Source organism: Trachemys scripta, chromosome 1 (assembly GCF_013100865.1).
Source record: "Trachemys scripta elegans isolate TJP31775 chromosome 1, CAS_Tse_1.0, whole genome shotgun sequence".
Classification (NCBI taxonomy): Eukaryota; Metazoa; Chordata; order Testudines; family Emydidae; genus Trachemys; species Trachemys scripta.
The window spans coordinates 189,639,432-189,666,061 of NC_048298.1; the positions used below are offsets into that span (position 1 = coordinate 189,639,432).

Here is a 26,630-nt window from a genome sequence, read left to right on the forward strand (position 1 = left end):
TGCAGTTAAGACATAAAAGTATATTGTTACGAATATTCCAGTGAGCTTTCACAATAAAAAAAAAATCAAACTGACTATGCTGAGAACGATCTAAGCCACAGTAGATTGAAAGTAATCTTTCTTTCCTGTAAAATGACCCAAATACATTTTAAAATTCTCATTCTAGTAACAGCACTCTGATGCAGATGGCTACAACAGAATATTAATTCTTCATGCCACATTTGCAATTATAATCTTGAATACACTGTCAGGGACAATATACAGTTAATGTACCGATGTACCGCAACTTTATGCCAATTCCAATATTTAATTTTAAAAACAGTCAGAACAACATTATAAACCATAGGTTCTTAAAATATTAACCTCTAAAATCATTTCAACTTTAAATACTGAAGATTTAAACTATTTGCTTCTCTTTGAAAATTTCCTATTCAGCATAAAGGTGACTGTTGTTCTTACTACTCCTTTGTCAACTCAGTTAAAACGGTTGAAGCAAATTTTTATTGTATGGATGTAAACAGACTTTTAAGATTAAAAGTCAGTTTTGATTATTATTTCTTCTTTGTATTACTGCAGCACTTAAGAGTCATGGACCACATTGTGCTAGGTGCTGTTAAGATTAAAAGCTTATTGAAGCAGTTTTGACCTGCAAAATTTCTGACTACCATAAAGTATAATTTCTCTTTATGTAAGAGAAAGGTGGCTAAAATATTGAGGCAAGTTCCAAAGTGAAGTAAAAATGGAGTCACATATTTCATCTGCTTCCAGATAGCTGATAATTCCATGTTCCCACCACTTTTACTAATGCAAATGGTGGAATCCTGAATTGTATTTTTACACATAAGTAGGTTTCCAAATATGTCTTTACCATGGTATTTTTAACATAAATATTTTGTATATAAAATTTGAGAACTTCTGAGTATCTTTATTCAGATCACCCACATAGATTTTTAAGACAACTCAAAATAAATTTAACGAAGTATGACATCATTAGACATCAATCAAACCTACTTTTCTGTTTTGACTATAGCACGTGTATATTTAAAACAAGTCATTCGATCCACTTAAGGGAAAAATGTGCATTTCATCCTCAAGTCGTCTCTTTGGGTTAATAAACTGTTAAAAATATACTCCCATCTAGTGAAGCAAGAAAATTTGACATGTGTTAAGTCACTCTAGGCATTGAAAAATGCTCAAATAAAGAGTATCTCAAAATATAAAAAAATCTATTAGGATTTATTCCACTTTTAAAGCAGCAGCTATAATTCCAAAATATCTTCAAATAAGCAACTGGAGTTGACAAAAGTGCTCTTCAGACTTGAATGTACTGGTTGGTGATAAGTGTCCACTTTATCTTTATGTATAGATGTTGTTATGAATTTCATTGGTTGTCACTAATTTCTTCAGTATCTCTGTGCTTTTGGACATATCCTAGTAAAATAAAGAAATAGTCATCACTAGTAGGTTACACAACAGTTCAATCATACTCTTTCCTACACACTCAAAACTTTATTACAGTTAACAGCAATATGATTAAAACATTAACTACATTAACCACAGTAACTCCTCACTTAACATTGTAATTATGTTCCTGAAAAATGCTACTTTAAGCAAAACAACATTAAGTGAATCCAATTTCCCCATAAAAATTAGAATAAATAGGAGGGGGTTAGGTTCCAGGGAAAAAATTTTCAACAGACAAAAAAAAAAAAATGTTATATATCACACACACACACACACACACACACACAGTATAAGTTTTAAACAAACAATTTAATACTGTACACAGCAATGATGATTGTGAAGCTTGGTTGAGATGGTGAAGCCAGAGGGTGGAAGAGGGTGGGATATTTCCCAGGGAATGCCTTACTGCTAAATGATGAACTAGCACTCGGCTGAGCCCTCAAGGGTTAACACAGTGTTGTTAACATAGCCTCATGCTCTACAAGGCAGCACGAATGGAGGGAGGGGATACACACTATTTGCATGAGAGACACATGCATTGGCCCTTTAAGTAGGCTGACCCCACTCTAAGTACTGTGACAGAGCCAGGCCAGATGGCTACAGGAGAGTGTTGGAAGGCACATATATTAGTCCCAGATTAAGTAGATCCCTTTTCCCTGGGTAAGGTAACAGGGGCAGTTCCAGAACAAGCAGGAGCTTGCTGGAGCCAATTAAGGCAAGGAGGCTAATTAGGACACCTGGAGCCAATTGAGAAGAAACTGCTAGAATCAATTAGGACAGGCTGGCTAATCAGGGCACCTGAGTTTAAAAAGGACCTCAGTTCAGTTTGTAGCGTGCATGCAAGGAGCTGGGAGCAAGAGGCACTGGGAGCTGAGAGTGAGAAGGTATATTGCTGGAGGATTGAGGAATACAAGCATCATCAGACACTTGGAGAAAGGTGCTGAGGATAAAGAAGGTGTTGGGAGGAAGCTATGGGGAAGTAGCTCAAGGAGTTGTAGTTGTTGTGCAGCTGTTGCAGGAGGCACTCTAGACAGCTGCAGTTCACAGGGCCCTGGGCTAGAACCCAGAGTAGAGGGCGGGCCCGGGTTCCCTCCAAACTTCCCAACTCCTGATCAGACAGAGGAGGCATTGACCTGGACTGTGGCTTCTACCAGAGGGGAAGGTCTCTGGGCTGTTTCCCGACCTACAAGGTGAATCTCTGAAGTGAGCAAATCCACCAATAAGCACAGGACCCACCAAGCTAGAGGAAGAACTTTATCACAACACATTGCCTTTTTAAGTAAATCAGCAAGTTGAGATAGCAACTGCTGCCAGCAAGCTCCCTCCGTCCTGAGCCCTGTTGTGTCCCCTCACCCTGCTCTGTGGGGCGGGGGGCAGAGAGGGACACCCTGACATTAGCACCCCTCTTCCCCCCCCGCCCTTTTGTACAACAAGCAGGAGTGTCCCAGGAGCAGCTCCACGGCAGAGGGCAGGAGCAGCACAGCTAGCTCCAACGGGCTACTCTTTCTGCAAGCAGCGGACAAAGCAGGAGGCTGCCAAACAACATTATAAGGGAGCATTGCGCAACTTTAAACAAACATGGTCTCTAATTGATCAGCAACGTAACAACAAAACAATGTTAACCGGGACAAGTTTAAGTGAGGAGTTACTGTATAAATAAGGGTCAGGTGTTATGAAAAAGTATCTAGAGAGCTAGTGATCGCTCCAAAGGAGTGTTCAGTTTAATCACACACTAGGACTTGTTAACCTGTATTCTCTCGCTCAAATAGTTACACCCATAAAAGGGAGAGGGAAGAGGCTGCATTTTTATTTCCCCTCAACAAAGTGATATCAATTTAGAAGCCTTGTTGGATGCTAAAATTCATAGGTGGTGTCTGAAGGCTGGAATTTGCATCTCAGTCACAGCTGAAAACAGCCCATTTCAAAGATTCTCCTACCAATCACTTTTTCCATTTAAACTCAAGTTCAACTGGCAAAACCAGGGCAACTACTTTACAGAAGCCATTCTGTAAACATGTTCATTCAAAACATTTAAAAAAGGAAAATACTCAACTTTTTGCTTGCTGATGGAGACAGTGTTGCCTAGCGGATAGAGCACCTGACAGTCATGGGGACTTTGGCTCCTAAATCCCTTTTGAAAATGAGATTTTGGCTCCTAAATCAGTTGTGTTGCAATACTGAGCATACCAAGGCCAAAATACCTTTAAAAATCTGGCCCTTTATGATTAATATGTCCCTGAAGTCTGTACTCTTTCAGGTTTAAAAGAAGTTGATACAACTAAAAAAAATTAACATTTTCAAAATAATGTTTAAATGGTATCTAGAATGGCTCTCATCTTGTTATACCAATAGAATAAAAACCTGTCACTTGGGGGAATCACTGTTAGTACCTTCTTTAATATCCCTACAATCTGATACACAGCTAACAGAATAACACCATTTTGACTATGGATGCACAGTGGTAAGATATTTAGCTCACGGACCAGTAAGCAACATGAGTAGCTTAGAGGCTTTTAATAAGATCTATAGGAAGTTCTATTTACAATAGTCACTTGAAGTTATTCCTTTAAATACCAGATAATAAATTCAAAAATGAAATGATTATTGTGAATCCAGAGCTTCTCACATACTATTGCTAAGAGACTAATCACAGATGGAAGCAGTTTAAGGCATTCAAGTGTTCCAGTTTCTAAGGTTTATATTCAGGATGGTCTGTTAATCCAAGTTTGTCTCTCTCTCAAATACTATACATTTAAGTCTGATTAGTCTACAACCTCAGACACTCCAATACTACAAGAGATAGAACTTTCCACTAATCTTTAAAATTAAGCTTTACCTTGACTAAACTCTTCAGGTTCTTAGAAGAAAGCACAGGCTTGAATGCTTCAATTGTAACAGTGTCCAGTTTGATGACATCCGTGTAACACTGATACAACACTGCAGGAATCTGCCATACTTGACAATAACTCAGAACTAAATATAACCAAAAAGAAAAGACTGTTACATCAAACAGGTTTCAGAGTAGCAGCCGTGTTAGTCTGTATCAGCAAAAAGAACAGGAGTACTTGTGGCACCTTAGAGACTAACAAATTTATTAGAGCATAAGCTTTCATGGGCTACTGCCCACGCATCCGAAGAAGTGGGCAGTAGCCCACGAAAGCTTATGCTCTAATAAATTTGTTAGTCTCTAAGGTGCCACACGTACTCCTGTTCTTGTTACATCAAAGTAATCTAATCCACACTGCATAACATTTTGCTATGGGGTTGCGTCTCTGACCATCTTGGCTAATAGCCATTGAGGGTCTACCCTCCAAGAACATATCTAATTATTTTTGAACTCAGTTATGCTTTTGGCCTTCACAACATTCACAACATTCCCTGGCAAAGGGTTCCAGAGGATGACTCTGGGTTGTGTGAAGAAGTACTTGCTTATGCCTGCTAATTTCATTGGGTGACTCTTGGTTCAAGATCTACTGTAAGATGTAATGTTACGCAATATAAGCGGTTAATTACAGAACATAATTGTTGTATACATCAGCACTTTTACATACTGATGTGTAAGATGCCAAGTGTTCAGAATTAATTTTCACAATGTTATCTTCCTGGCTCATTCACTAAATTATATATTGGAGGATAAACTTAAAATTAGGATCATCAGTGAAACGTTATGCAGTTCAAAATTAACATTCACCAATAAATGTCAACGGTTAGCATAGGACACAAGCATGACCTTGCAATGCAGCAAAAAAAATAAAAATAAAAAAAGAATGCAAGAATATAAATGAAGTTGCATAATACCAGCAGCAGGGAGACCCTGTACAATATTTGGCTGCTCCAGCAGTGGACAACAGACGATCTCTTTGAATTCTTTTGTCTTTAAAGCTTTCAGAAAAGGAGAAGGAAGCGTTAAAGTGGATTCAGGGGTTTTATAATCAGTTACAGGACATGTCGAAAGAATGGTTACTTGCAGATCCTCCTCCCGCATACAGCCAAAAACCTGGAATGAAAATATTAATTCCAGCATAAGTGAGGTTTATGCTAATACAGGAACGGAGTCCAATTACAGAAGACATTTTAGTTCAGATGGCAAAAAAGTAGTTTCTCTCAGATATATGAAGTTAATTGACAGTTCTACCACACCCTCAAAAAAAGACGGTTACTCACCGTTGTAACTGTTGTTCTTCGAGATGTGTTGCTCATATCCATTCCATTAGGTGTGCGCGCGCCGCGTGCACGATCGTCGGAAGATTTTTACCCTAGCAACACCGGCGGGTCGGCTGTGGAGCCCCCTAGAGTGGCGCCTTCATGGCGCTGAATATATATACCCCAGCCGACCCGGCGCCCCCTCAGTTCCTTCTTGCCGGCTACTCCGACAGCGGGGACGGGGGGCGGGTTTGGAATGGATATGAGCAACACATCTCGAAGAACAACAGTTACAACGGTGAGTAACCGTCTTTTCTTCTTCGAGTGCTTGCTCATATCCATTCCATTAGGTGACTCCCAAGCCCAACTTAGGTGGTGGGGTCGGAGTGAGACAATGCTGTGTGCAAAACCGCTGATCCGAAGGCAGCATCGTCCCTGGACTGCTGCACTAGTGCATAGTGAGCTGTAAACGTGTGGACTGATGACCAAACCGCCGCTCTACAAATGTCCTGTATCGGAACATGTGCCAGGAAAGCAGTCGAGGAGGCTTGGGCCCTCGTGGAGTGAGCGGTGAGGTGTGGTGCTGAGACACCTGCCAGGTCATAGCAAGTCCGGATGCAAGACGTAATCCAGGAGGATAGGCGTTGTGAGGAGACCGGTGAGCCTTTCATTCGGTCGGCCACTGCAACGAAGAGTTGCGTCGTCTTTCTAAAGTGCTTTGTGCGGTCAATATAGAAGGCCAGGGCCCTTCGTACGTCCAGGGAATGCAAACGTTGGTCCTGGCGAGTGGCATGTGGTTTGGGATAAAAGACCGGGAGAAATATGTCCTGGTTGATATGAAAAGGAGAAACCACCTTAGGGAGAAAGGCAGGATGTGGACGAAGCTGCACTTTATCCTTATGGAAAACTGTATAAGGGGGCTCGGATGTAAGCGCCCTGAGTTCAGAAACGCGCCTTGCTGAGGTGATGGCTACGAGGAAGGCTGTCTTCCAGGATAGGTACAAAAGTGAACAGGTGGCTAGTGGTTCGAATGGAGGACCTGTGAGCTTGGAGAGAACCAGGTTGAGGTCCCACGTCGGGACGGGCTGACGATGTTGAGGGTACGTCCGGTCTAAGCCCTTGAGGAATCTAACGACCATCGGGTTAGAGAATACCGAGGACGCGAGTTCCCCTGGGTGAAAGGCCGATATAGCGGCCAGGTGAACTCTAATTGAGGAAATCGCCAACCCCTGTTGTTTTAGGGAGAGGAGATAGTCCAAAATGAGGGGAATGGGTGCCTGCAACGGGGATGTGGCTCGTTGTTCGCACCAACAGGAGAACCGCTTCCATTTGGCCAGGTACGTGGTCCGTGTTGAGGGCTTCCTACTGCTCAGTAGAATCTGTTGCACAGAGTGCGAGCATTGCTGCTCTGCCTGGGTGAACCATGGAGCAGCCACGCCGTGAGGTGGAGTGATTGGAGGTCGGGGTGACGCAACCGGCCGTGGTCCTGAGAGATGAGATCCGGATCCAACGGAAGCGGGATCGGTGTCTGAACCGAGAGCTCCAACAGTGTGGTGTACCAATGTTGTCTCGGCCACGCAGGAGCGATCAGAATTACCCGTGCCTGGTCTCTGCGCAGTTTGAGCAGTACCTTGTGGACCAGAGGAAACGGAGGGAAGGCATAAAACAGGTGGTCTTTCCAGGGAAGCAGAAAGGCGTCCGAGAGGGAGCCCGGAGCTCGACCTTGTAGGGAGCAGAACACGTGGCACTTCCTGTTGTCTCGAGATGCAAACAGGTCTATCTGGGGAAACCCCCACCTCTGGAAGATGGAATGTATGATGTCCGGACGGATAGACCACTCGTGCGTTTGGAAGGACCTGCTGAGCCGGTCCGCTAGAGTGTTCTGGACTCCAGGGAGGAACGATGCCGTGAGATGGATTGAGTGGGCGATGCAGAAGTCCCACAGGCGAATGGCCTCTTGGCATAGAATTGACGAACGTGCTCCTCCTTGTTTGTTGATGTAGAACATGGCCGTGGTGTTGTCGATGAGAACTAACACACAGCGGCCACGTAGGAGACTGAGGAATGCCTGGCACGCCAGGCGTACCGCCATCAGTTCCCGAACATTGATGTGTAGGGCTAACTGGGATGCAGTCCACAGGCCCTGGGTATGGTGTTTGTTGAGATGGGCGCCCCACCCCAGAGATGACGCGTCTGTGACCAGGTGCAGGGAGGGTTGTGGGGCGTGAAATGGCATCCCCTCGCAGACCACATTGTGATCTAGCCACCAGGTGAGGGAGGCCAGGATCGAGTTCGGGACCGTGACCACCATGTTCAGGCTGTCCCGATGTGGACGGTATATTGATGACACCCAAGTTTGAAGCGGGCGAAGTCGAAGTCTGGCATGCCTGGTTACGTACGTGCAGGAAGCCATGTGACCCAGCAGGGTGAGGCACGACCTCACCGTGGTAGTTGGGAAGGCCTTGAGCCCTTGAATGAGGTGCGTGATGGTGCCAAAGCGGTTGTCTGGCAGGATGGCTTGTGCACGTCTGGAGTCTAGAACTGCGCCGATGAATTCTATTCTCTGGGTAGGTTCTAGAGTGGATTTGTCCTTGTTGAGTAGGATGCCCAACTCGCTGAATGTGTGCACTATTTTGTGGACGTAAGCTTGAACTTGCTCCTTGGTGCGACCGCGCACCAGCCCGTCGTCTAGGTACGGGAACACCTGTATCCCTTGCCGACGAAGGTATGCTGCCACGACCGCCATACATTTCGTGAACACCCTTGGGGCCGAGGATAGGCCGAAGGGAAGTACTGTAAATTGGTAGTGCACCGTGTTTACCACGAATCGCAGGAAACGTCTGTGAGGTGGGTAAATTGAGATATGAAAGTATGCGTCTTTCATGTCGAGGGCGGCGAACCAGTCTCCAGGATCGAGGGAAGGGATGATGGCCCCCAAAGAGACCATGCGGAACTTCAACTTTACTACGAATTTGTTGAGTCCGCGCAAGTCCAAGATGGGCCGCAGACCTCCTTTGGACTTGGGGATCAGGAAGTAACGGGAATAAAATCCCCTGCCCCTTAACTCTATCGGAACCTCCTCTATAGCCCCCATGGCCAGGAGCGTAGAAACCTCCTGCATAAGAAGTTGCTCGTGAGAAGGGTCCCTGAAGAGGGACGGGGAAGGGGGGTGGGAGGGGGGGATAGAAGAAAACTGGATAGCGTATCCCCTCTCCACCGTGCGTAGGACCCAACGGTCCGAAGTTATAAGGGACCAAGCACGGTGGAAGTGGGAGAGGCGATCCCGAAAGGAGGGAGCTGGATCCTGGGGGATGACTGGGGCGCCGTCCTCGACCGCACCTTCAAAAGTTCTGTCTCGGACCTGAAGGTGGTCTTGGTGGCCCTTGGTTTTGACCAGGTTGAGGGCCAGCCCATCTTCTCCTACCACCTCGCCCTCGCCTTCTGGCAGGGTCCTGTCTCTGACGAGGTGGAGGGGGGTAAAACCGTTGAGGCTGGGGCCTAAATGGTCTGCGCTGGGGACCCGCAACATGCATCCCCAAGGAGCGCATGATTGTCCTGGAGTCTTTGAGGCTCTGTAATCGAGAGTCCGTCTTCTCCGAGAACAGCCCCTGTCCTTCAAAGGGCAAATCCTGTAGGGTCTGCTGTAATTCAGGGGGCAAACCCGAAACTTGGAGCCAGGAGGTCCTACGCATAGCGATACCTGTGGCCAGGGTCCTTGCGGCCGAGTCCGCTATGTCCAGGGAGGCCTGTAAGGAGGTCCGAGCCACCTTCTTACCCTCCTCAACCATGGCTCCAAACTCTTCCCTGGACTCTTGGGGAATCAACTCCTTAAACTTCCCCATAGAGTTCCAGGAGTTGAAATTGTAGCGGCTCAGTAGCGCTTGTTGATTCGCCGCTCTAAGTTGTAGCCCTCCGGCTGAGTAAACCTTACGGCCGAACAGATCAAGCCGCTTAGCCTCTTTTGATTTTGGCGCTGCAGCCTGCTGGCCGTGGCGCTCTCGTGCATTCACTGATTCCACCACCAGTGAGCACGGTTGGGGGTGTGTGTACAAATACCCATAGTCTTTAGATGGGACAAAGTATTTCCTTTCCACCCCTCTCGCAGTGGGTGGAATGGAGGCAGGAGTCTGCCATATCGTATCCGCGTTCGTTTGGATCGTGCGGATCAAGGGTAACGCCACCCTCGAAGGGGCATCCGATCCAAGGATGTTCACGATCGGGTCGTGCACCTCCACTATCTCCTCCGTCTGCAGGTCCATGTTACGGGCCATTCTGCGCAGGAGATCCTGGTGAGCCCGAAGATCTATCGGAGGGGGACCCGTGCATGAAGTGCCCGCCACTGCCTCATCCGGAGAGGAGGAGGAGGACGCCTCTGGTGGTAGTGGATCCAAGGGGGGGTCCCGGTCCCCCTGGTCTTGGGTCGGAGCATCACCGGCACTTGGGTCCACGGTGTCGGGTGGTGTGGACACAGAAGCCTCTACGCCTCCAGGCGGAGGCCGAGAGATGGTGGATTCTGGGGCCCTTCTGACCGAGTGACCCGAGCGAGAGGTCGATGGTAACGGAGCCCCTTGCTCCTGGTGGTACGCCCACGGGGTCCAAAACGACCAGTGAGATGGTCCATGAGGGTGGTCCTCTGCCCTCTCCTGCCAATGGCCCAAGTCTCGTTCCTCGGCCTGCCCCTGAGGGGGGTATGCCGATCTCGACAGGTCCTCTGAGGATCGAGACGCTGATCTTGACGGCCATGGCGGTGCCGTGAAAGATGGAATGATCCCCGTGGTCTGCGGTGCCGCACGGTGCCGGTCCGGAGATGATCTATCTCTGTGCGGTGCCGGCGATCGGTGCCGGGACCGCGACCGGTGCCGATGACCTCGTCGGTGCCGGGAATCGGATCTGGACCTCGACGAGGACCTAGAGTATGCCCGGTGCCGGGATCGGCCCCTCGGCGTCGAGCGTCGAGCGTGGCGGTGCCGAGAACTACGTCTCGACGTTGACCGGTGCCGACGATCATATCGGTGCCGAGACGTAGAGCGGTGCCGCGAAGAAGATCTTGACCGCGAGTACGACCGGTGCCGAGACGTTCGGTGCCGGGACTGCGAGCGGCGTGGGGACCTGCTTCGGGACCTGGATCGGCGCCGAGGTTCCAGCCCTTGTGATGGAGGGCGCATCAAGGCAGGTTTCCCTCTTGACTGTACCGGGCGAGTCAACGGTGCAGTCGGTGCCGGTGGTTGAGGCGGTGCCGGCTCCGTGAGAGCTATCAAGTCTCTCGCCGCCGCGAAGGTCTCTGGAGTCGACGGGAGACACTGTATCACCGCCGGCCTCGGTGGAGACGCTATTTGCACCGGACTCGACGGCCTCGGCGCCGGAGTCGACGGTGCTGGAGGAGCCTGTTTCCGATGCTCCATCGGCGGACGCGGCTCTACCCCCGGCACTGGGGGAGCCGGTGTCTTCGGCGCGGACGTCCCCGTCTTATGGGCTTTTTTATGCCCTGGGGATAATGACCGGCGCCGCGGCACTTGCTGTGTTTGCGGTGCCGACGAGGTCCGGTGCCGGGGAGGCTTATCTGACGCCACTCGTGTGGTCGTCATAGCCGGTGCCGCCGGGGCACTGCGCACCGAAGTGCTAGGCACCGAAGTCTGGCCCGTGGAAGGAGTGTCCGGGCTAAGTGCCGCCTCCATTAGGAGTTGCCTGAGCCGAAAGTCCCGCTCCTTCTTGGTTCTTGGTTTGAAGGCCTTACAGATCTTGCATTTGTCTGTTTGGTGGGACTCTCCCAGGCACTTCAAACAGGAGTCATGAGGGTCGCTCGTTGGCATAGGCTTAGCGCAGGAGGCGCACTGCTTGAAGCCGGGAGCGTTGGGCATGAGCCCGGGCCCGCGGCCGGGGGAGAAAGGGGGAGATGACCCCCTTAACCCCCTGAACTACAATACAACTATAACAACTTTAAAAACTATTTAACTATAAACACTAGAACTACAACTATAACTATAACTCTGAATGATCAAGTAAGCTAGGGAGAGTGGAGAACAGCTACGCCGCGCTCCACAGTTCCAACGACCGTCAGGGGCGGTAAGAAGGAACTGAGGGGGCGCCGGGTCGGCTGGGGTATATATATTCAGCGCCATGAAGGCGCCACTCTAGGGGGCTCCACAGCCGACCCGCCGGTGTTGCTAGGGTAAAAATCTTCCGACGATCGTGCACGCGGCGCGCGCACACCTAATGGAATGGATATGAGCAAGCACTCGAAGAAGAACAGGGATTACTGTGTTGCTTCAATAAAAAAAAAAAAAAAAAAAACTACTAAACAGGAGGAGATAATTACATATCTGTCAAGTCTACTAGCTTGCTCTGTAGGCTTCAGATTTTTGGCCCTTTCTACAAAGAAACTTGAACGATTCCTTTTTCTCATGTGTGAGTGGATAGGGAAAGGAATCCATATGAAATCAGAATGATTGTGTAAATTAAGCAACAGCCTTCAGATTACATTTCCAAGTTATATCTATTTGCTAGATACTCCATAAATATCTAATTAATTCTTTCTTTTTTCTTGTTTCCACATTTTAGATTTCTCATTTCCTCCTATGTGAAGTTAAAATTTGTTGAGAACTTCTAGGGGCAGCCTGGGAATTTTTAAGGTTGTTTATTTTGACCTCAAGTAACAATGTTGCAGAAAAAATAGGAATTAGGACTGTCAAGCAATTAAAAAAATTGATCACAATTAATCACACTGTTAAACAACAGAATAACATTTTTAAATATTTTGGATGTTTACTACGTTTTCAAATATATTGATTTAAATTAGAACACAGAATACAAAGTGTACAGTGCTCACTTTCTTTATATTTTATTACAAATATTTGCACTTTAAGTATTTTTCAATTCACCTCATACAAGTACTGTAGTACAATCTCTATCATGAAAGTTGAACTTACAAATGTAGAATTATGTAAAAAAAACTACATTCAAAAATAAAACAATGTAAAATTTTAGAGCCTACAAGTCCACTCAATCCTACTTCTTGGTCAGCCAATCACTCAAACAAGGTTGGTTACAATTTGCAGAAGATAATGCTGCCCGCTTCTTGTTTACAATGTCACCTGAAAGTGAGAACTGGCGTTCACATGGCACTGTTGTAGCTGGCATTTCAAGATATTTACATGCCAGATGCGCTAAAGATTCATATGTCCCTTCATGCTTCAACCACCATTCCAGAGGACATGCGTCCATGCTGATGTGTTCTGCTCGATAACGATCCAAAATAGTGCAGACCAATGCATGTTCATTTTCATCATCTGAGTCAGATGCCACCAGCAGAAGGTTGATTTTCTTTTTTCGTGGTTCGGGTTCTGTAGCTTCCACATCAAAGTGTTGCTCTTTTAAGACTTCTAAAAGCACGCTCCACACCTTGTCCCTCTCAGATTTTGGACGGCACTTCAGATTCTTAAACCTTGGGTCGAGTGCTATTCCTATTTTTAGAAACCTCATATTGGTACCTTCTTTGCGTTTTGTCAAATCTACTGTGAAAGTTTCCTTAAAATGAACATGTGCTAGGTCAGAGGTGGGCAAACTATGGCCCGTGGGCCACATCCGGCCCACAGGACCATTCTACCTGCCCCCTCAGCTCCTGGCCCGGGAAGCTAGCCCCCAGCCTCTCCCTCCCCCGCAGCCTCAGTTCACTGTGCCGTGGGCGCAATGCTCTGGGCAGCAGGGCTGCGAGCTCCTGGGGTAGTGCAGCTGCAGAGCCCGGCCTGACCTGGTGCATGGCTGACTGCAGCCGGGCAGCGCGACTGTTGCGCTGCCAGCCACTGGTGCTCCAGGAAGTGTGGTAAGGGTGCAGGGAGCAGTGGAGGGGGGTTGGATAAAGGGCAGGGGAGTTCGAGGGGTGGTCAGGAGCCGGGGATGTGGATACGGGTGGGAGCAGTCGGAGGGCGGGGAACAGGGGGGTTGAATGGGGGCGGGGGTTCCGGGGGTGGTCAGGGAGAAGGGGTGGTTGGATGGGGTGGCGGGGGGCAGTCAGGGAGCAGGGGTCGTGGATGGAGCAGGGGTCCTGGGGTGGCTGTCAGGAATGAGAGGAGGGGTTGGATGGGGCAGCAGGGGTGGGGGTTCCAGGGGCAGTCAAGGGACAAGGAGAAGGGGTGGGTGGATGAGTCAGGGGTCCTGAGGGGGACAGTCAGGAAGGGGGGGGGGTGGGATGGGGCGGGGTAAGGGGCAGTTAGGGGGGGGGGGGGGGGGGGGGGGCAGGGACTGATAGCAGGAGGGGGGGGGGGGATAGGGGGCAGGGGCAGGGCCATGCCTGGCTGTTTGGGGCGGCACAGCCTCCCCTAACTGGCCCTCCATACAATTTCTGAAACCCGATGCGGCCCTCAGGCCAAAACGTTTGCCAGCCCCTGTGCTAGGTCATCATCGGAGACTGCTATAACATGAAATATATGTAGAATGCAGGTAAAACAGAGCAGGAGACATACAATTCTCTTCCCAAGGAGTACAGTCACAAATTTAATTGACACATTATTTTTGTAATGAGCATCATCAGCATGGAAGCATGTCCTTTGGAATGGTGTCCAAAGCATGATGGGGCATACGAATGTTTAGCATATCTGACATGTAAATACCTTGCAATGCTGGCTACAAAAGTGCCATGTGAATGCCTGTTCTCACTTTCAGGTGACATTGTAAATAAGAAATGGGCACCAGTATCTCCAGTTAATGTAAACAAACTTGTTTGTCTTAGCGATTGACAAAATAAGAAGTAGGACTGAGTGGACTTGTAGGCTCTAAAGTTTTACACAGTTTTGTTTTTGAGTGCACTTATATAACCAAAAAAAATCTGCATTGAGATTGAAGGCAGAGCAATGGCGGGGGGGGGGGGGGGGGGGGGGGGGGGGGGAGGAAGGGGAGGAGCAGCAGAGGAAGAGAAGGGAGATTTTTAGTCAAACTGCTAACCAAAAAAGAAAGCTGAAGTTTCTATTAACATCTATTTAACTGCAATGCCTAATGGAAAATAAATAAATATATTAAAAAGGGTACAATTCAATTTTAAAATCTCTTTGCAGATCTATAAAGCATATTTTATTTTCCTTTCTGCCTCACTGAGACTGCTACAAACTCTTTTTACACAAGTAAAAAGACCAGGACAGTGATAGTGATGATGAAATGCTAAGGGAAATTAGAGAGGCTATCAAAATTAAGAACTCAATAATAGTGGGGGATTTCAATTATCCCCATATTGACTGGGAACATTTCACTTCAGGACAAAATGCAGAGATAAAATTTCTCGATACTTTAATTGACTGCTTCATGGAGCAGCTGGTACGGGAACCCACAAGGGGAGAGGCAACTCTAGATTTAGCCCTGAGTGGAGCGCAGGAGATGGTCCAAGAGGTAACTATAACAGGACCGCTTGGAAATAGTGACCATAATACAATAGCATTAAACATCCCTGTGGTGGGAAGAACATCTCAACAGCCCAACACTGTGGCATTTAATTTCAAAAGGGGGAACTATGCAAAAATGAGGGGGTTAGTTAAACAGAAGTTAAAAAGTATAGTGACTAAAGTGAAATCCCTGCAAGCTGCATGGGCGCTTTTTAAAGACACCATAATAGAGGCCCAACTTCAATGTATACCCCAAATTAAGAAACACAGTAAAAGAACTGAAAAAGAGCCACCGTGGCTTAACAACCATGTAAAAGAAGCAGTGAGAGATAAAAAGACTTCCTTTAAAAAGTGGAAGTTAAATCCTAGTGAGGCAAATAGAAAGGAGCATAAACACGGCCAAATTAAGTGCAAGAATGTAATAAGAAAAGCCAAAGAGGAGTTTGAAGAATGGCTAGCCAAAAACTCCAAAGGTAATAACAAAATGTTTAAGTACATCAGAAGCAGGAAGCCTGCTAAACAACCAGTGGGGCCCCTTGATGATCGAGATACAAAAGGAGCGCTTAAAGACAATAAAGTCTTTGCGGAGAAACTAAATGGATTCTTTGCTTCAGTCTTCACGGCTGAGGATGTTAGGGAGATTCCCAAACTTGAGCCAGCTTTTGTAGGTGACAAATCTGAGGAACTGTCACGGATTGAAGTGTCACGAGAGGAGGTTTTGGAATTAATTGATAAACTTAACATTAACAAGTCACTGGGACCAGATGGCATTCACCCAAGAGTTTTGAAACAACTCAAATGTGAAGTTGCGGAACTATTAACTAAGGTTTGTAACCTGTCCTTTAAATCGGCTTCTGTACCCAATGACTGGAAGTTAGCTAATGTAACGCCAATATTTAAAAAGGGCTCTAAAGGTGATCCCGGCAATTACAGACCGGTAAGTCTAACATCGGTACCGGGCAAATTAGTCAAAACAGTAGTTAAGAATAAAATTGTCAGACACATAGAAAAACAAACTGTTGAGCAATAGTCAACATGGTTTCTGTAAAGGGAAATCGTGTCTTACTAATCTATTAGAGTTCTTTGAAGGGGTCAACAAACATGTGGACAAGGGGGATCCAGTGGACATAGTATACTTAGATTTCCAGAAAGCCTTTGACAAGGTCCCTCACCAAAGGCTCTTACGTAAATTAAGCTGTCATGGGATAAAAAGGAAGGTTCTTTCATGGATTGAGAACTGGTTAAAAGACCGGGAACAAAGGATAGGAATTAATGGTAAATTCTCAGAATGGAGAGGGGTAACTAGTGGTGTTCCCCAAGGGTCAGTCCTCGGACCAATCCTATTCCATTTATTTATAAATGATCTGGACAAAGGGGTAAACAGTGAGGTGGCAAAGTTTGCAGATGATACTAAACTGCTCAAGATAGTTAAGACCAAAGCAGACTGACGAACTTCAAAAAGATCTCACAAAACTAAGTGATTGGGCAACAAAATGGCAAATGAAATTTAATGTGGATAAATGTAAAGTAATCCACATTGGAAAAAATAACCCCAACTATACATACAATATGATGGGGGCTAATTTAGCTACAACAAGTCAAGAAAAAGATCTTGGAGTCATCGTGGATAGTTCTCTGAAGATGTCCACGCAGTGTGCAGAGGTGGTCAAAAAAGAAAACAGGATGTTAGGGATCATTAAAAAGGGGATAGAGAATAAGACTGAGACTATATTATTGCCCTTATATAAATCGATGGTACGCCCACATCTCGAATACTGCGTACAGATGTGGTCTCCTCATCTCATAAAAGATATACTGGCACTAGAAAAGGTTCAGAAAAGGGTAACTAAAATGATTAGGGGTTTGGAACGGGTCCCATATGAGGAGAGATTAAAGAGGCTAGGACTCTTCAACTTGGAAAAGAGGAGACTAAGGGGGGAATATGATAGAGGTATATAAAATCATGAGTGATGTGGGGAAAGTGGATAAGGAAAAGTTATTTACTTATTCCCATAACACAAGAACTAGGGGTCACCAAATGGAATTAATAGGCAGTAGGTTTAAAACAAATACAAGGAAGTGTTTCTTCATGCAGTGCACAGTCAACTTGTGGAACTCCTTACCTGAGGAGGTTGTGAAGGCTAAGACTCTAACAGCGTTTAAAAGAGAACTGGATAAATTCATGGTGGTTAAGTCCATTAATGGCTATTAGCCAGGATGGGTAAGGAATGGTGTCCCTAGCCTCTGTTTGTCAGAGGATGGAGATGGATAGCAGGAAAGAAATCACTTGATCATTGTCTGTTAGGTCCACTCCCTCTGGGGCACCTGGCATTGGCCACTATCAGTAGACAGGATACTGGGCTAGATGGACCTTTGGTCTAACCCAGTACGGCCGTTATGTTCTAAGTAATTTGCATAATAATATTAACTCTTATGATTTTACCTAAGCCTCGCAACAGCTCTTGTGTTTGTTAATACTTCAGCTCCTAAAGTCAAGTGAGTATGTGAATCTGAGCTTTCATTTAAAAAAAAAAGTTAAAACCCATGAGGTTGCAAGAAAAAAGATCATGAAAAATATGACCCAAGTGTACACTACACTTCAAAAACTAGAAGGCCAACAAAAATAACCTAATATTTATTTAAGAATTTCATGATTTTGAAGTTGATTACATAATAGTTCCAGACCCGAGTCATGCCTTTTGAGTGACTGGGGTTGACAATATTGCAAATTGTTCCAGCAGCAGCCCCTCTGTATGGCAGAATTATAGTGATGGAACAAAAGAGGCAGGAACTGAGCATTTCTCCCTCAAAGAAAGCAGAACACACACTCCTCAGTGAGGACTTTGTCCATGCCAAGTTTCAAACTAGTTATTTTTGGCAGCCGTAGCCCTGTACAAGTGCTGTTATATCTTTTCTTTCCTAAACAAAACAAAAAAAACCACACCAAAAACACTCAAACTTTTTTCCATATTCTCATAACTCAAAAGTGGTTAGAATAATTCACTTCTGTTGAAATCAACCATGGAAAATTTAACCCTGAAAGACAAATGTTTCTGAAAAGGAGTATGAGAGAACAGCAACAGAGTCCTGTGGCACCTTTAAGACTAACAGATGTATTGGAGCATAAGCTTTTGTGGGTGAATACCCACTTCGTCAGACGCATGAGAGAACAGAGGCTCTCTCTACTGGAAACTGATTTAGAAAGTTTAACTACAGCAGACACAACCAGTACCAGCCATAATGGGATTAGACAGAACTTCTTGGTACAAAATTCAAACAACATTTAGTTTTCTGAAGCTTTGGAGAGGGGCAGGGGGGGAATGGAAAGCAATATAGAAAATAACTGAGCATTATAAGTAGAGGTGTTTTGTTTTGTTTTTCTTATAAGAGGTTCCCTCCTCCGCCCCCCAAAAGAAAAATTCTTTGCCTAACTCCTGTTAATCTCAATTTTACCTTTTCAAGCCATTGAAATTGCTGATCCTCAGCCACATAGCAATTGCACTGGCACAACAATACCTGAAAAGACAGAACTGTAAACAAATGATTCAGACAACTCAGTTACAGTCCCTTTCTGTCTCATATTAAAAAGATACTGACTCTACATTAACATGATATTGATTACATTCACAGTATATACTACCACCATTTCAATGAGGATTTTCCATCTGCAACTGGTATGAAGCACTCCATCTTGCCGTGAATCTTCCTTGTACTGCACATAAAGGGCCAGATATTCATCTGGTGTAAGTCAATGTAACTTTATTACACCAGTTTATGCCAACTGAGAATATGACACCTATTAGCACTAGACTTTTGAGGGTAAGATTTGTACCCTAAACTTCCTGAAATGCAGCTCATGTCTCAGCAACCTTGTCAAGTGAGCTGACAAAACTTACCACATCAGAAAAAGTGGTACACTGCAACCTTTTTATTGGTTTTCTTTTCTGAAAAGGACTCTCTTACTCTTTTCTCAACAGAAAATCAGATAGGGGGAGAGAATCATTTTTAAATGCATACATATTATGCCACTTACTGTTGGATCAGATATTAATTTGTAGAACAAACAGAAAGCATCTGTTGGAAGAACACTTGTTGTATTTGATGTTCTGCACCACTCGTTCCACAATTTGACAGAGCCAACTGCTTCCCAGCATCCAGAATTCAGAACAAATGAGGACAGGAAAGCTGTGAACAACATCGGTATTAGTTTATATAGTAATATCAGATATGGAAGATATTCCCATTAAAACAAAAGTCACTGTTCTACACAAAACCTCCTGACCTGGATTACTACAGTTTGTTTGTGGTTGGGTTTTTTTGGGGGGAACTCATTATCAATTACATTAAGTTAGTGGTTGCAACAAAACCACAAACTCTAGTACCCTTTCACCTGGAAAGATCAAGAATGAAAGTAACCTTAAATATTAATGCAGACACATGGAGAGCAGGGAGTTACTTCACAAGTGGAGAACCAGTGTTGACAGGGCCAATTCAATCAGGGTGGATGTAGTCCACTCCCAATAATAGATGAGGAGGTGTCAATTCCAGGAGAGGAAAAGCTGCTTCTGTAGTGAGCCAGCCACTCCCAGTCCCTATTCAAGCCCAGATTAATGGTGTTGAATTTGCAAATGAATTTTAGTTCTGCTGTTTCTCTTTGAAGTCTGTTTCTGAAGTTTTTTTGTTCAATGATAGTGACTTTTAAATCTGTAATAGAATGACCAGGGAGATTGAAGTGTTCACTTACTGGCTTGTGTATGTTACCATTCCTGATGTCTGATTTGTGTCCATTTATTCTTTTGCAGAGGGACTGTCCGGTTTGGCCAATGTACATGGCAGAGGGGCATTGCTGGCACATGATGGCATATATGACATTAGTGGATGTGCAAGTGAATGAGCCCCTGATGGTGTGGCTGATGTGGTTGGGTCCTCTGATGCTGTTGCCAGAGTAGATATTGGGACAGAGTAGGCAACGAGCTTTGCTGCAGGGATAGGTTCCTGGGTTGGTGTTTCTGAGGTGTGGTGTGTAGTTGCTGGTGAGTATATAATGCCTGCATCTGTAACTTTCACTCTATGCATCCGAAGAAGTGAGGTTTTTACTCACGAAAGCTCATGCCCAAATAAATCTGTTAGTCTTTAAGGTGCCACCAGACTCCTTGTTGTTTTTGTAGATACAGACTAACACGGCTACCCCCTGATACTTAAATATTAATGTCATTTTAAAAAAAAATCTCAGTTAATATTAATCAAATATATGTTATGTATATTCTAAATACTTTTTGTGTCACATATGAAATATTTTGTTTCTCTCATCAGATACTACAAAATAAACAGAAAAACATTGATCCTTATTTGTTATTGAGGCAACAGACACTGTCCACTGTGCAGAGAGAACCATCTCCCTTCAAAATCAGTATCAAATCTGCTGCATTCATTAATTGGTTGAAACTACAAGATAATATATTCAGAATCTTTTCCCTTTCAGACTCATCTCTCATGATTAGACACTCAAACGGAACGGGCTACTATGCAGCTATTTCCACCAGCCCAGGGAATGAGTGCTACATTCATCTCAAAAACACACCTCTGACATGGCAATATAAGCCTCCATCACAGTGACCATGATGCAATTTTCAATTCTGAAACAAATCAGACCCAAGTAGTGTAAATAGCAGGAGTGCACTATTCAAATAATACTTGCACTTTTGCCTTAATGAGTGAAGGAACTTTTCTTATCTTGTTAATCCACATCATCATGGCTTTGGTACTAGCTTCTTCCTCAATACCAAAACTCAGGGCAAGGCTCTGCCTGCTTTTGCCAAAAGTGAACTTCACAATTTACAGGAAGTGATCAAAAGTAGGGCTTGAAGAATTTACCAGACACCACCTAGCCAGAGACTAAGCATACTGATCAGAAACCAATATTAAGAGGTGAAGAAGGGGGGCCCCCCCTCAAATAAAATCCAAGGGCAAATCCCTGGTGAGAAAGTCAGATTTCATCCCTAGCTGATAGGAAAGGAAGGTGCTAGAATTCCTATCCTACTCTGCTCAATGTTCCACTCTCTGAGGCTTTGTTTAGACTAGGATTTAAAGAGGTTTCAGATCACATCAGCTAGTTCAAACTAGCACACACCTTCAAAAATTCTAGTTAAGATCAGGCAAGCTGGACATTAGCACATGCTAAGCAGGTCAAGCTAAAGCCATGCGGGAAGCAAAAAGTCCATGCTTTAGCTTGACCAGCTTAGCAAGTGCTAAAGTACAATTTAACTAGTTAAGACAAGGCCTAGAATGTGAGAGTTAGATTATGGTAGCTAGTTCAAACTCACACTACATCTTTAAACCCTTGTCAAGACTAGATTTAAATAGGGTTCTGAAATTTGGAGTGCCAATCCACCCTTGGGCTGCTGGAAGGAGATTTTCCTCTTTCCTACCAATTCATGGCTGTTGGGGACTCAGACTGCAAGAGAGGTGTCTGTATTATTCTACTCCCATCCCAGCTTCCTGGCTGTTATAAGGCAGGACAAGCAGGTATACAGTAACTCCTCGCTTAACCTTGTAGTTATGTTCCTGAAAAATGGTACTTTAAGCAAAACGATATTAAGCGAATCCAATTTCCCCATAAGAATTAGTGTAAATAGGGGAGTTAGATTCCAGGGAAATTTTTCACCAGAGACAAGACATACATATATATACATATATATATATACACACACACACACAGTGTAAGTTTTAAACAAACAATAATACTGTACACAGCAATGATGATTGTGAAGCTTGGTTGAGGTGGTGGAGTCAGAGGGTAGGATATTTCCCAGGGAATGCCTTACTACTAAATGATGAACTAGCAATTGGCTGAGCTCTCCAAGGTTAACACAGTGTTGTTAATGTAGCCTCACACTGTACAAGGCAGCAGGAATGGAGGGAGGAGACACAGCATGGCACAGAGAGAGAGAGAGAGAGTCGCGTATTGCCCCTTTTAAATACGCTGAACCCACTCTAAGTATACTGCCTTTTAAAGTAGATCAGCAAGTTGAGATAACAGCTGCTGCCAGCAAGCTCCCTCCAGTCCTGAGCCCTGTCGTGTGTCGTGTGTCCCCCACCCCTCCACCCTGCTCGGTGGAGATGGAGGGTAGGGGGACACCCTGACATTAGCACATACCCACCCCACATGCACACAGCAAGCAGGAGCTCCAAGGCAGAGGGCAGGAGCAGCACAGGGCAGCGTGGGGAAGGACAGCTGAACTGCCTGGCAATTCACAGTCTGCTGGGCAGCTGCCACACAGGGAACTTAGGGGAGCTGATAGGGGGACTGCCGGTCCACCCTGGTTCCAAGCCCCACTAGCTAGCTCCAATGGGTTCCTCTTTCTGCAAGCAGTGGACAAAGCAGGCGGCTGCCAAACAACGTTATAAGGGAGCATTCCACAACTTTAAACGAGCACGTTCCCTAATTGATCAGCAACGTAACAACAAAACAACGTTAACCAGGATGACGTTAAGTGAGGACTTACTGTATCTCTGCTACCCTACATGTCCCAAAAACAGATTATTTGCATTCCACTGTAAAAAGCTTCAGTGCCTGCCTTTGCTCCTACTCTTAGTTTCTTAGAGGCAGACAAATTGACATGAGCGATGGAAGTCATCTTTATGGGATCATTTGCATTTTTCAAGATGTGTCAGATAACCATATGGGATAGTTGCTTTTTAAAAAAATGTATTTTTAAATGCTACCTCCTGCAGGTATCGAAAGAAATAAAATAAAGACACTTTCAGTATGGCAAAGCAATGTACAACTTCAGAATTATTGGTGCTGTCTAAAGACGCATCATTACCTCAGTTTACATTTGGAAAGTTCTCTTCACCAACATCAGGTCTAAAAGTTTATCTCCTGAATGAAAAACGGAAGTAATTAAAATCCCTCACGAGCATGGTCAGAATGCCTCCTGCAGGAGCACTGCAATTCTCTACCCATTTTGCCAGGCACCCAGATTGCTGCTATCCTTTGCATAAAAGGGAGTTTAACAGTCATGGTGAGATCCAAAACAAAATCAAACATGGCTTCATGTAGAAAAGCGCTCTCTTAGCGCACACACCTTCCCCATGTTCCTACCTGCTACTGCTCAGTATTCAAAAGTTACAGTGGGAGCAGGGCAAAACAATTGTATAGAGTTTCTAAAGCTTTTTTCTCAGTCTAGACCACTTACCTACAGCGTTATGTCCTATCGCCAATATAAACTTAGAGCAAGGAAACTGCTCATCTGTAAAGCTTCCAGTAGATGCACTTAACTTTGAACTCCAAAGGATGTGGACCTCTCTAGCATAAGAAACAGAAATAGGTTAAATGCAAACAAAACAAACAATGGATAGGAACACACGTTGTGCAATAAGGTTTGATCCATTTACCTCTCTCTGATCTGGAAAAACAATACAAAAATAGTTTTTGAGAGAATCATCCTATGTTACACAAAGGAAGAAACACAAGCCAAAACAGGGAAAAAGCAGGTTAAAGAAAGATAAGTTAGATGTATTCAAATCAGAAGAACCTGATTAAATTCACCCTTGGGCATTTAAGTAACTAGCTGGGGTAATCTCAGTACCATTCGTGATTATCTTTGAGAACTCATGGAGGACAGGTGAGGTCCCAGACAACTGGAGAAGAGCAAACATAGGACTGAGTTTTTAAAAAGGGAACAAAGGACTTGGGGAGTTACAGACCTAACTTCAACACCTGGAAAAATACTGGAACAAATTATTAACTAATCAAATGGTAAGCATCTAGAGGATAATAGGGTTTTAAGTAATTGCCAACATAGATTTCTCTAGAACAAATCATGTCAAGCCAACCTAGTTTACTTCTTTGACAGGGTTACTAACCTAATAGATAAGGGGTAAACAGTAGATATGATATATTTTAATTTCAGTAGGGCTTTTGACACAGTACCACATGACATCCTCATAAGCAAACTGGGTAAATGTCGTCTAGAAGAAAATAGTATAAAATAGGTGCATATATAATATATGGTCTTTCAACCCGTTTAAGAGTAGTAATCAATGGCTTGCAGTCAAACTGGAGAGATGTATATAGTGGGGTCCCACTGGGGTCTGTCCTGAGTCCAGTACTATTCAATATTTTCATTAATGACTTGGATAATGGATAGTATGCTTATAAAATCTGCAAATGTCACCTGGCTGGGAGGGGCTGCAAGTACTTTGGAGGACAAGAATAGAATTCAAAACAACCTGGACAAATTGGAGAACTGCTCTGAAATCAACAAAATTCAATAAAGATGAGTGCAAACAAAGTACTACACTTAGGAAGGAAGAAATCAAATGCACATCTATAAAATTGGGAATAATTGGCTAGGCAGTAGTACTGTGGAAAAGAATCTAGGGGTTATTGTTAACTCATTCAATTTGTGGTCCACTATGTGATGCAGTTATGAAAAACGCTATCATTCTGGAGTGTATTAACAGGTATGTCAGATATATAACACTAGAAGTCTTGACCCACTTTATTTGGCACTGGTGAGTCCTCAGCTGAAGTTGTAGGTGCAGGTCTGAGCATAGGAAAATGAGAACAAACTGGAGAGAGTCCAGAGTAAAAACATGAAAGTGATAAGGTTTAGAAAACTAAAAGGTTATAAACAATTAGGCATGTTTTAGTCTTGAGCAAAGGAGACTGAGGGAGCTTAGAAGGGGAGAGACTTGATAGTCTTCAAACACCTTAAGGGCTGTTACAAAGCCCCCATGTGCAGCTGGTGATCAAAGTAATTATCTTAATCTGCAGCAAGGGAGATTTAGGTTCCATATTAGGAAAAAAAAATCCAGCTATAAGGCTAGTTAAGCAGTGGAAATCTTAAACCCCTCCAAACAGCTGACAGCGATGGTCCAGGTATACCCAGTCCTGCCTCAGCACCGGGGACTGGATTAAAGACCTCTTGAGGTCTCTTCCAGCCCTACGTTGCTATGACTCCCGCCTGACACCCAGAGAGACAAGCGGGAGGAAAATAAGCTCAGCCCAGAAACTGAGCTGAGCACAGGCCACTCCGCACCAGCCTCCCACACGGGAGGGCTGCACTGGCTCGCCCCCCTCCCGTGCTAGGTTTGATAAAGACAACGCGGCTCTCAGGCCCGATCCCGCGTTTTCACCACAAACAGCGTCCGAGCGCCACATCGCTCAGGCAGCAGCGCTGCGCCTCTCCCCGGGCGCTGACACAGCCGGGCGCCCAAGCTCGCGCCCTGCGGCCCCCGCCCCGCGCGCTGCCCCCGCCCCGCCCCGCCACCTTTTCTTCTCCAGCTCCCTGCGGATCTCGCGGTCCTCCGGCGTCTCCTCCCGCTCCTCCGCCGCCTCCTCCTCGTCGTCCACCCCGGCCCGGGACGGCGCCGCCACCACCTCCCCGAAGAACGTCGCCATCGGGCCGCCCAACCCCCACCGGCAACAAGGGCCCCGCGAAACGGCCCCGAGTCCGCTCCCAACAGTTCAGTAGTGCCGGCCCCGGCCACGCCCCCTCCCCGCGACTGCGCAGGCGCCAAAGAATCTCGGCCTGGGTGGAGCCAGTCTAGCCCAATCGCGGCGTGGGGGGGGGGGGGAGGGGCGGGAAGGGCGCCGCTCTAGCACTGCTGGGCACACCGAGCTGCGGAGCCGCTCTAGCCGCACGGACCCGCCCCACAAACCATAGAGCGGGGGTGGGCAAACTACGGCCTGGGGGCCGCATCCGGCCCTTCAGACATTTTAATCCAACCCTTGAGCTCCCGCCGGGGAGCAGGGTCCGGGGCTCCCTGCAGCTCCTACAAGCAGCTGCATGTCCCCCCTCCGGCTCCGACGCGTAGGGGCACCCAAGGGGCTGATACACTGCCCCCGCCATAAGTGCCCCCCCCCCCGCACCTCCCATTGGCTCAGAACCACGGCTAATGGGAGCTGCAGGGGCAGCATCTATGGACAGGGCAGAGCTGCCTGGCCACACCTCTGCGTAGGCACCAGAGAGGGGACATGCTGCTGCTTCTGGGAGTGGCTTGAAGTAAGCGCTGCCTGGCCCCTGCACCTCTGACCCCCTCCCATGCCCCTGCACCTCTGCCCCAGCTCTGATCCCCCTCCCACTCTCCAGACCCCTCAGTCCCAGCCCAGAGCACGCTCCTGCACCCCAAATCCCTCATCCCCACCCCAGAAATCACATCCCCAGTTAGAACCTTTCCCCTCCGTCCAGAGCCCCTTCCCACAGTCTGAATTCATTTCTTGCCCCACCACCAAACCTACACCCCCAGCCAGAGTCTTCACCCTCTCCTGCACCCCAATCCTCCAATTTCGTGAGCATTCATAGCCTGCCATACAATTTCCATACCCAGATGTGGCCCTTGGGTCAAAAAGTCTGCCCACCCCTGCCCTAGAGCAACTGCTCAATGCAAGCCCTGCCCTGCTGAAACAGAGTGGCAGTGCATGTGCCAGCCAGGGTGGGAAGGGGGAAGCATTGCCAGCCCGCAGAACTGCTGTTGCACCTAGGGTTACCGTATTTCAACAATCAAAAAAGAGGACGTGAGTAACCCCGCCCTAGCCCCGCCCCTGTCCTGCCCTAGCCCCACCCCTGCCCCTTCCACTCCCTCCCACTTCCTGCCCCCTCAGAACCCCCAACCCTCCCCCCCACGCCTTGTCCCCTGACTGCCCCC

At 46.2% G+C, this 26,630-nt stretch overlaps 1 protein-coding gene across 1 annotated transcript; it reads right to left on the reverse strand.

Annotated features, from left to right (window-relative positions):
* PSMG1 (proteasome assembly chaperone 1) lies at positions 1–25,458 on the reverse strand. The gene is made up of 7 exons (XM_034752904.1): positions 25,253–25,458; positions 23,174–23,283; positions 19,009–19,160; positions 18,429–18,491; positions 5,263–5,461; positions 4,301–4,437; positions 1–1,431 (listed from the first exon to the last, which is right to left on the reverse strand). Exons 1-7 carry the CDS (start codon positions 25,381–25,383, stop codon positions 1,357–1,359), a joined length of 867 nt encoding a protein of 288 aa, XP_034608795.1. The 5' UTR covers positions 25,384–25,458; the 3' UTR covers positions 1–1,356.
* Positions 25,459–26,630: the final 1,172 nt, after the last annotated feature.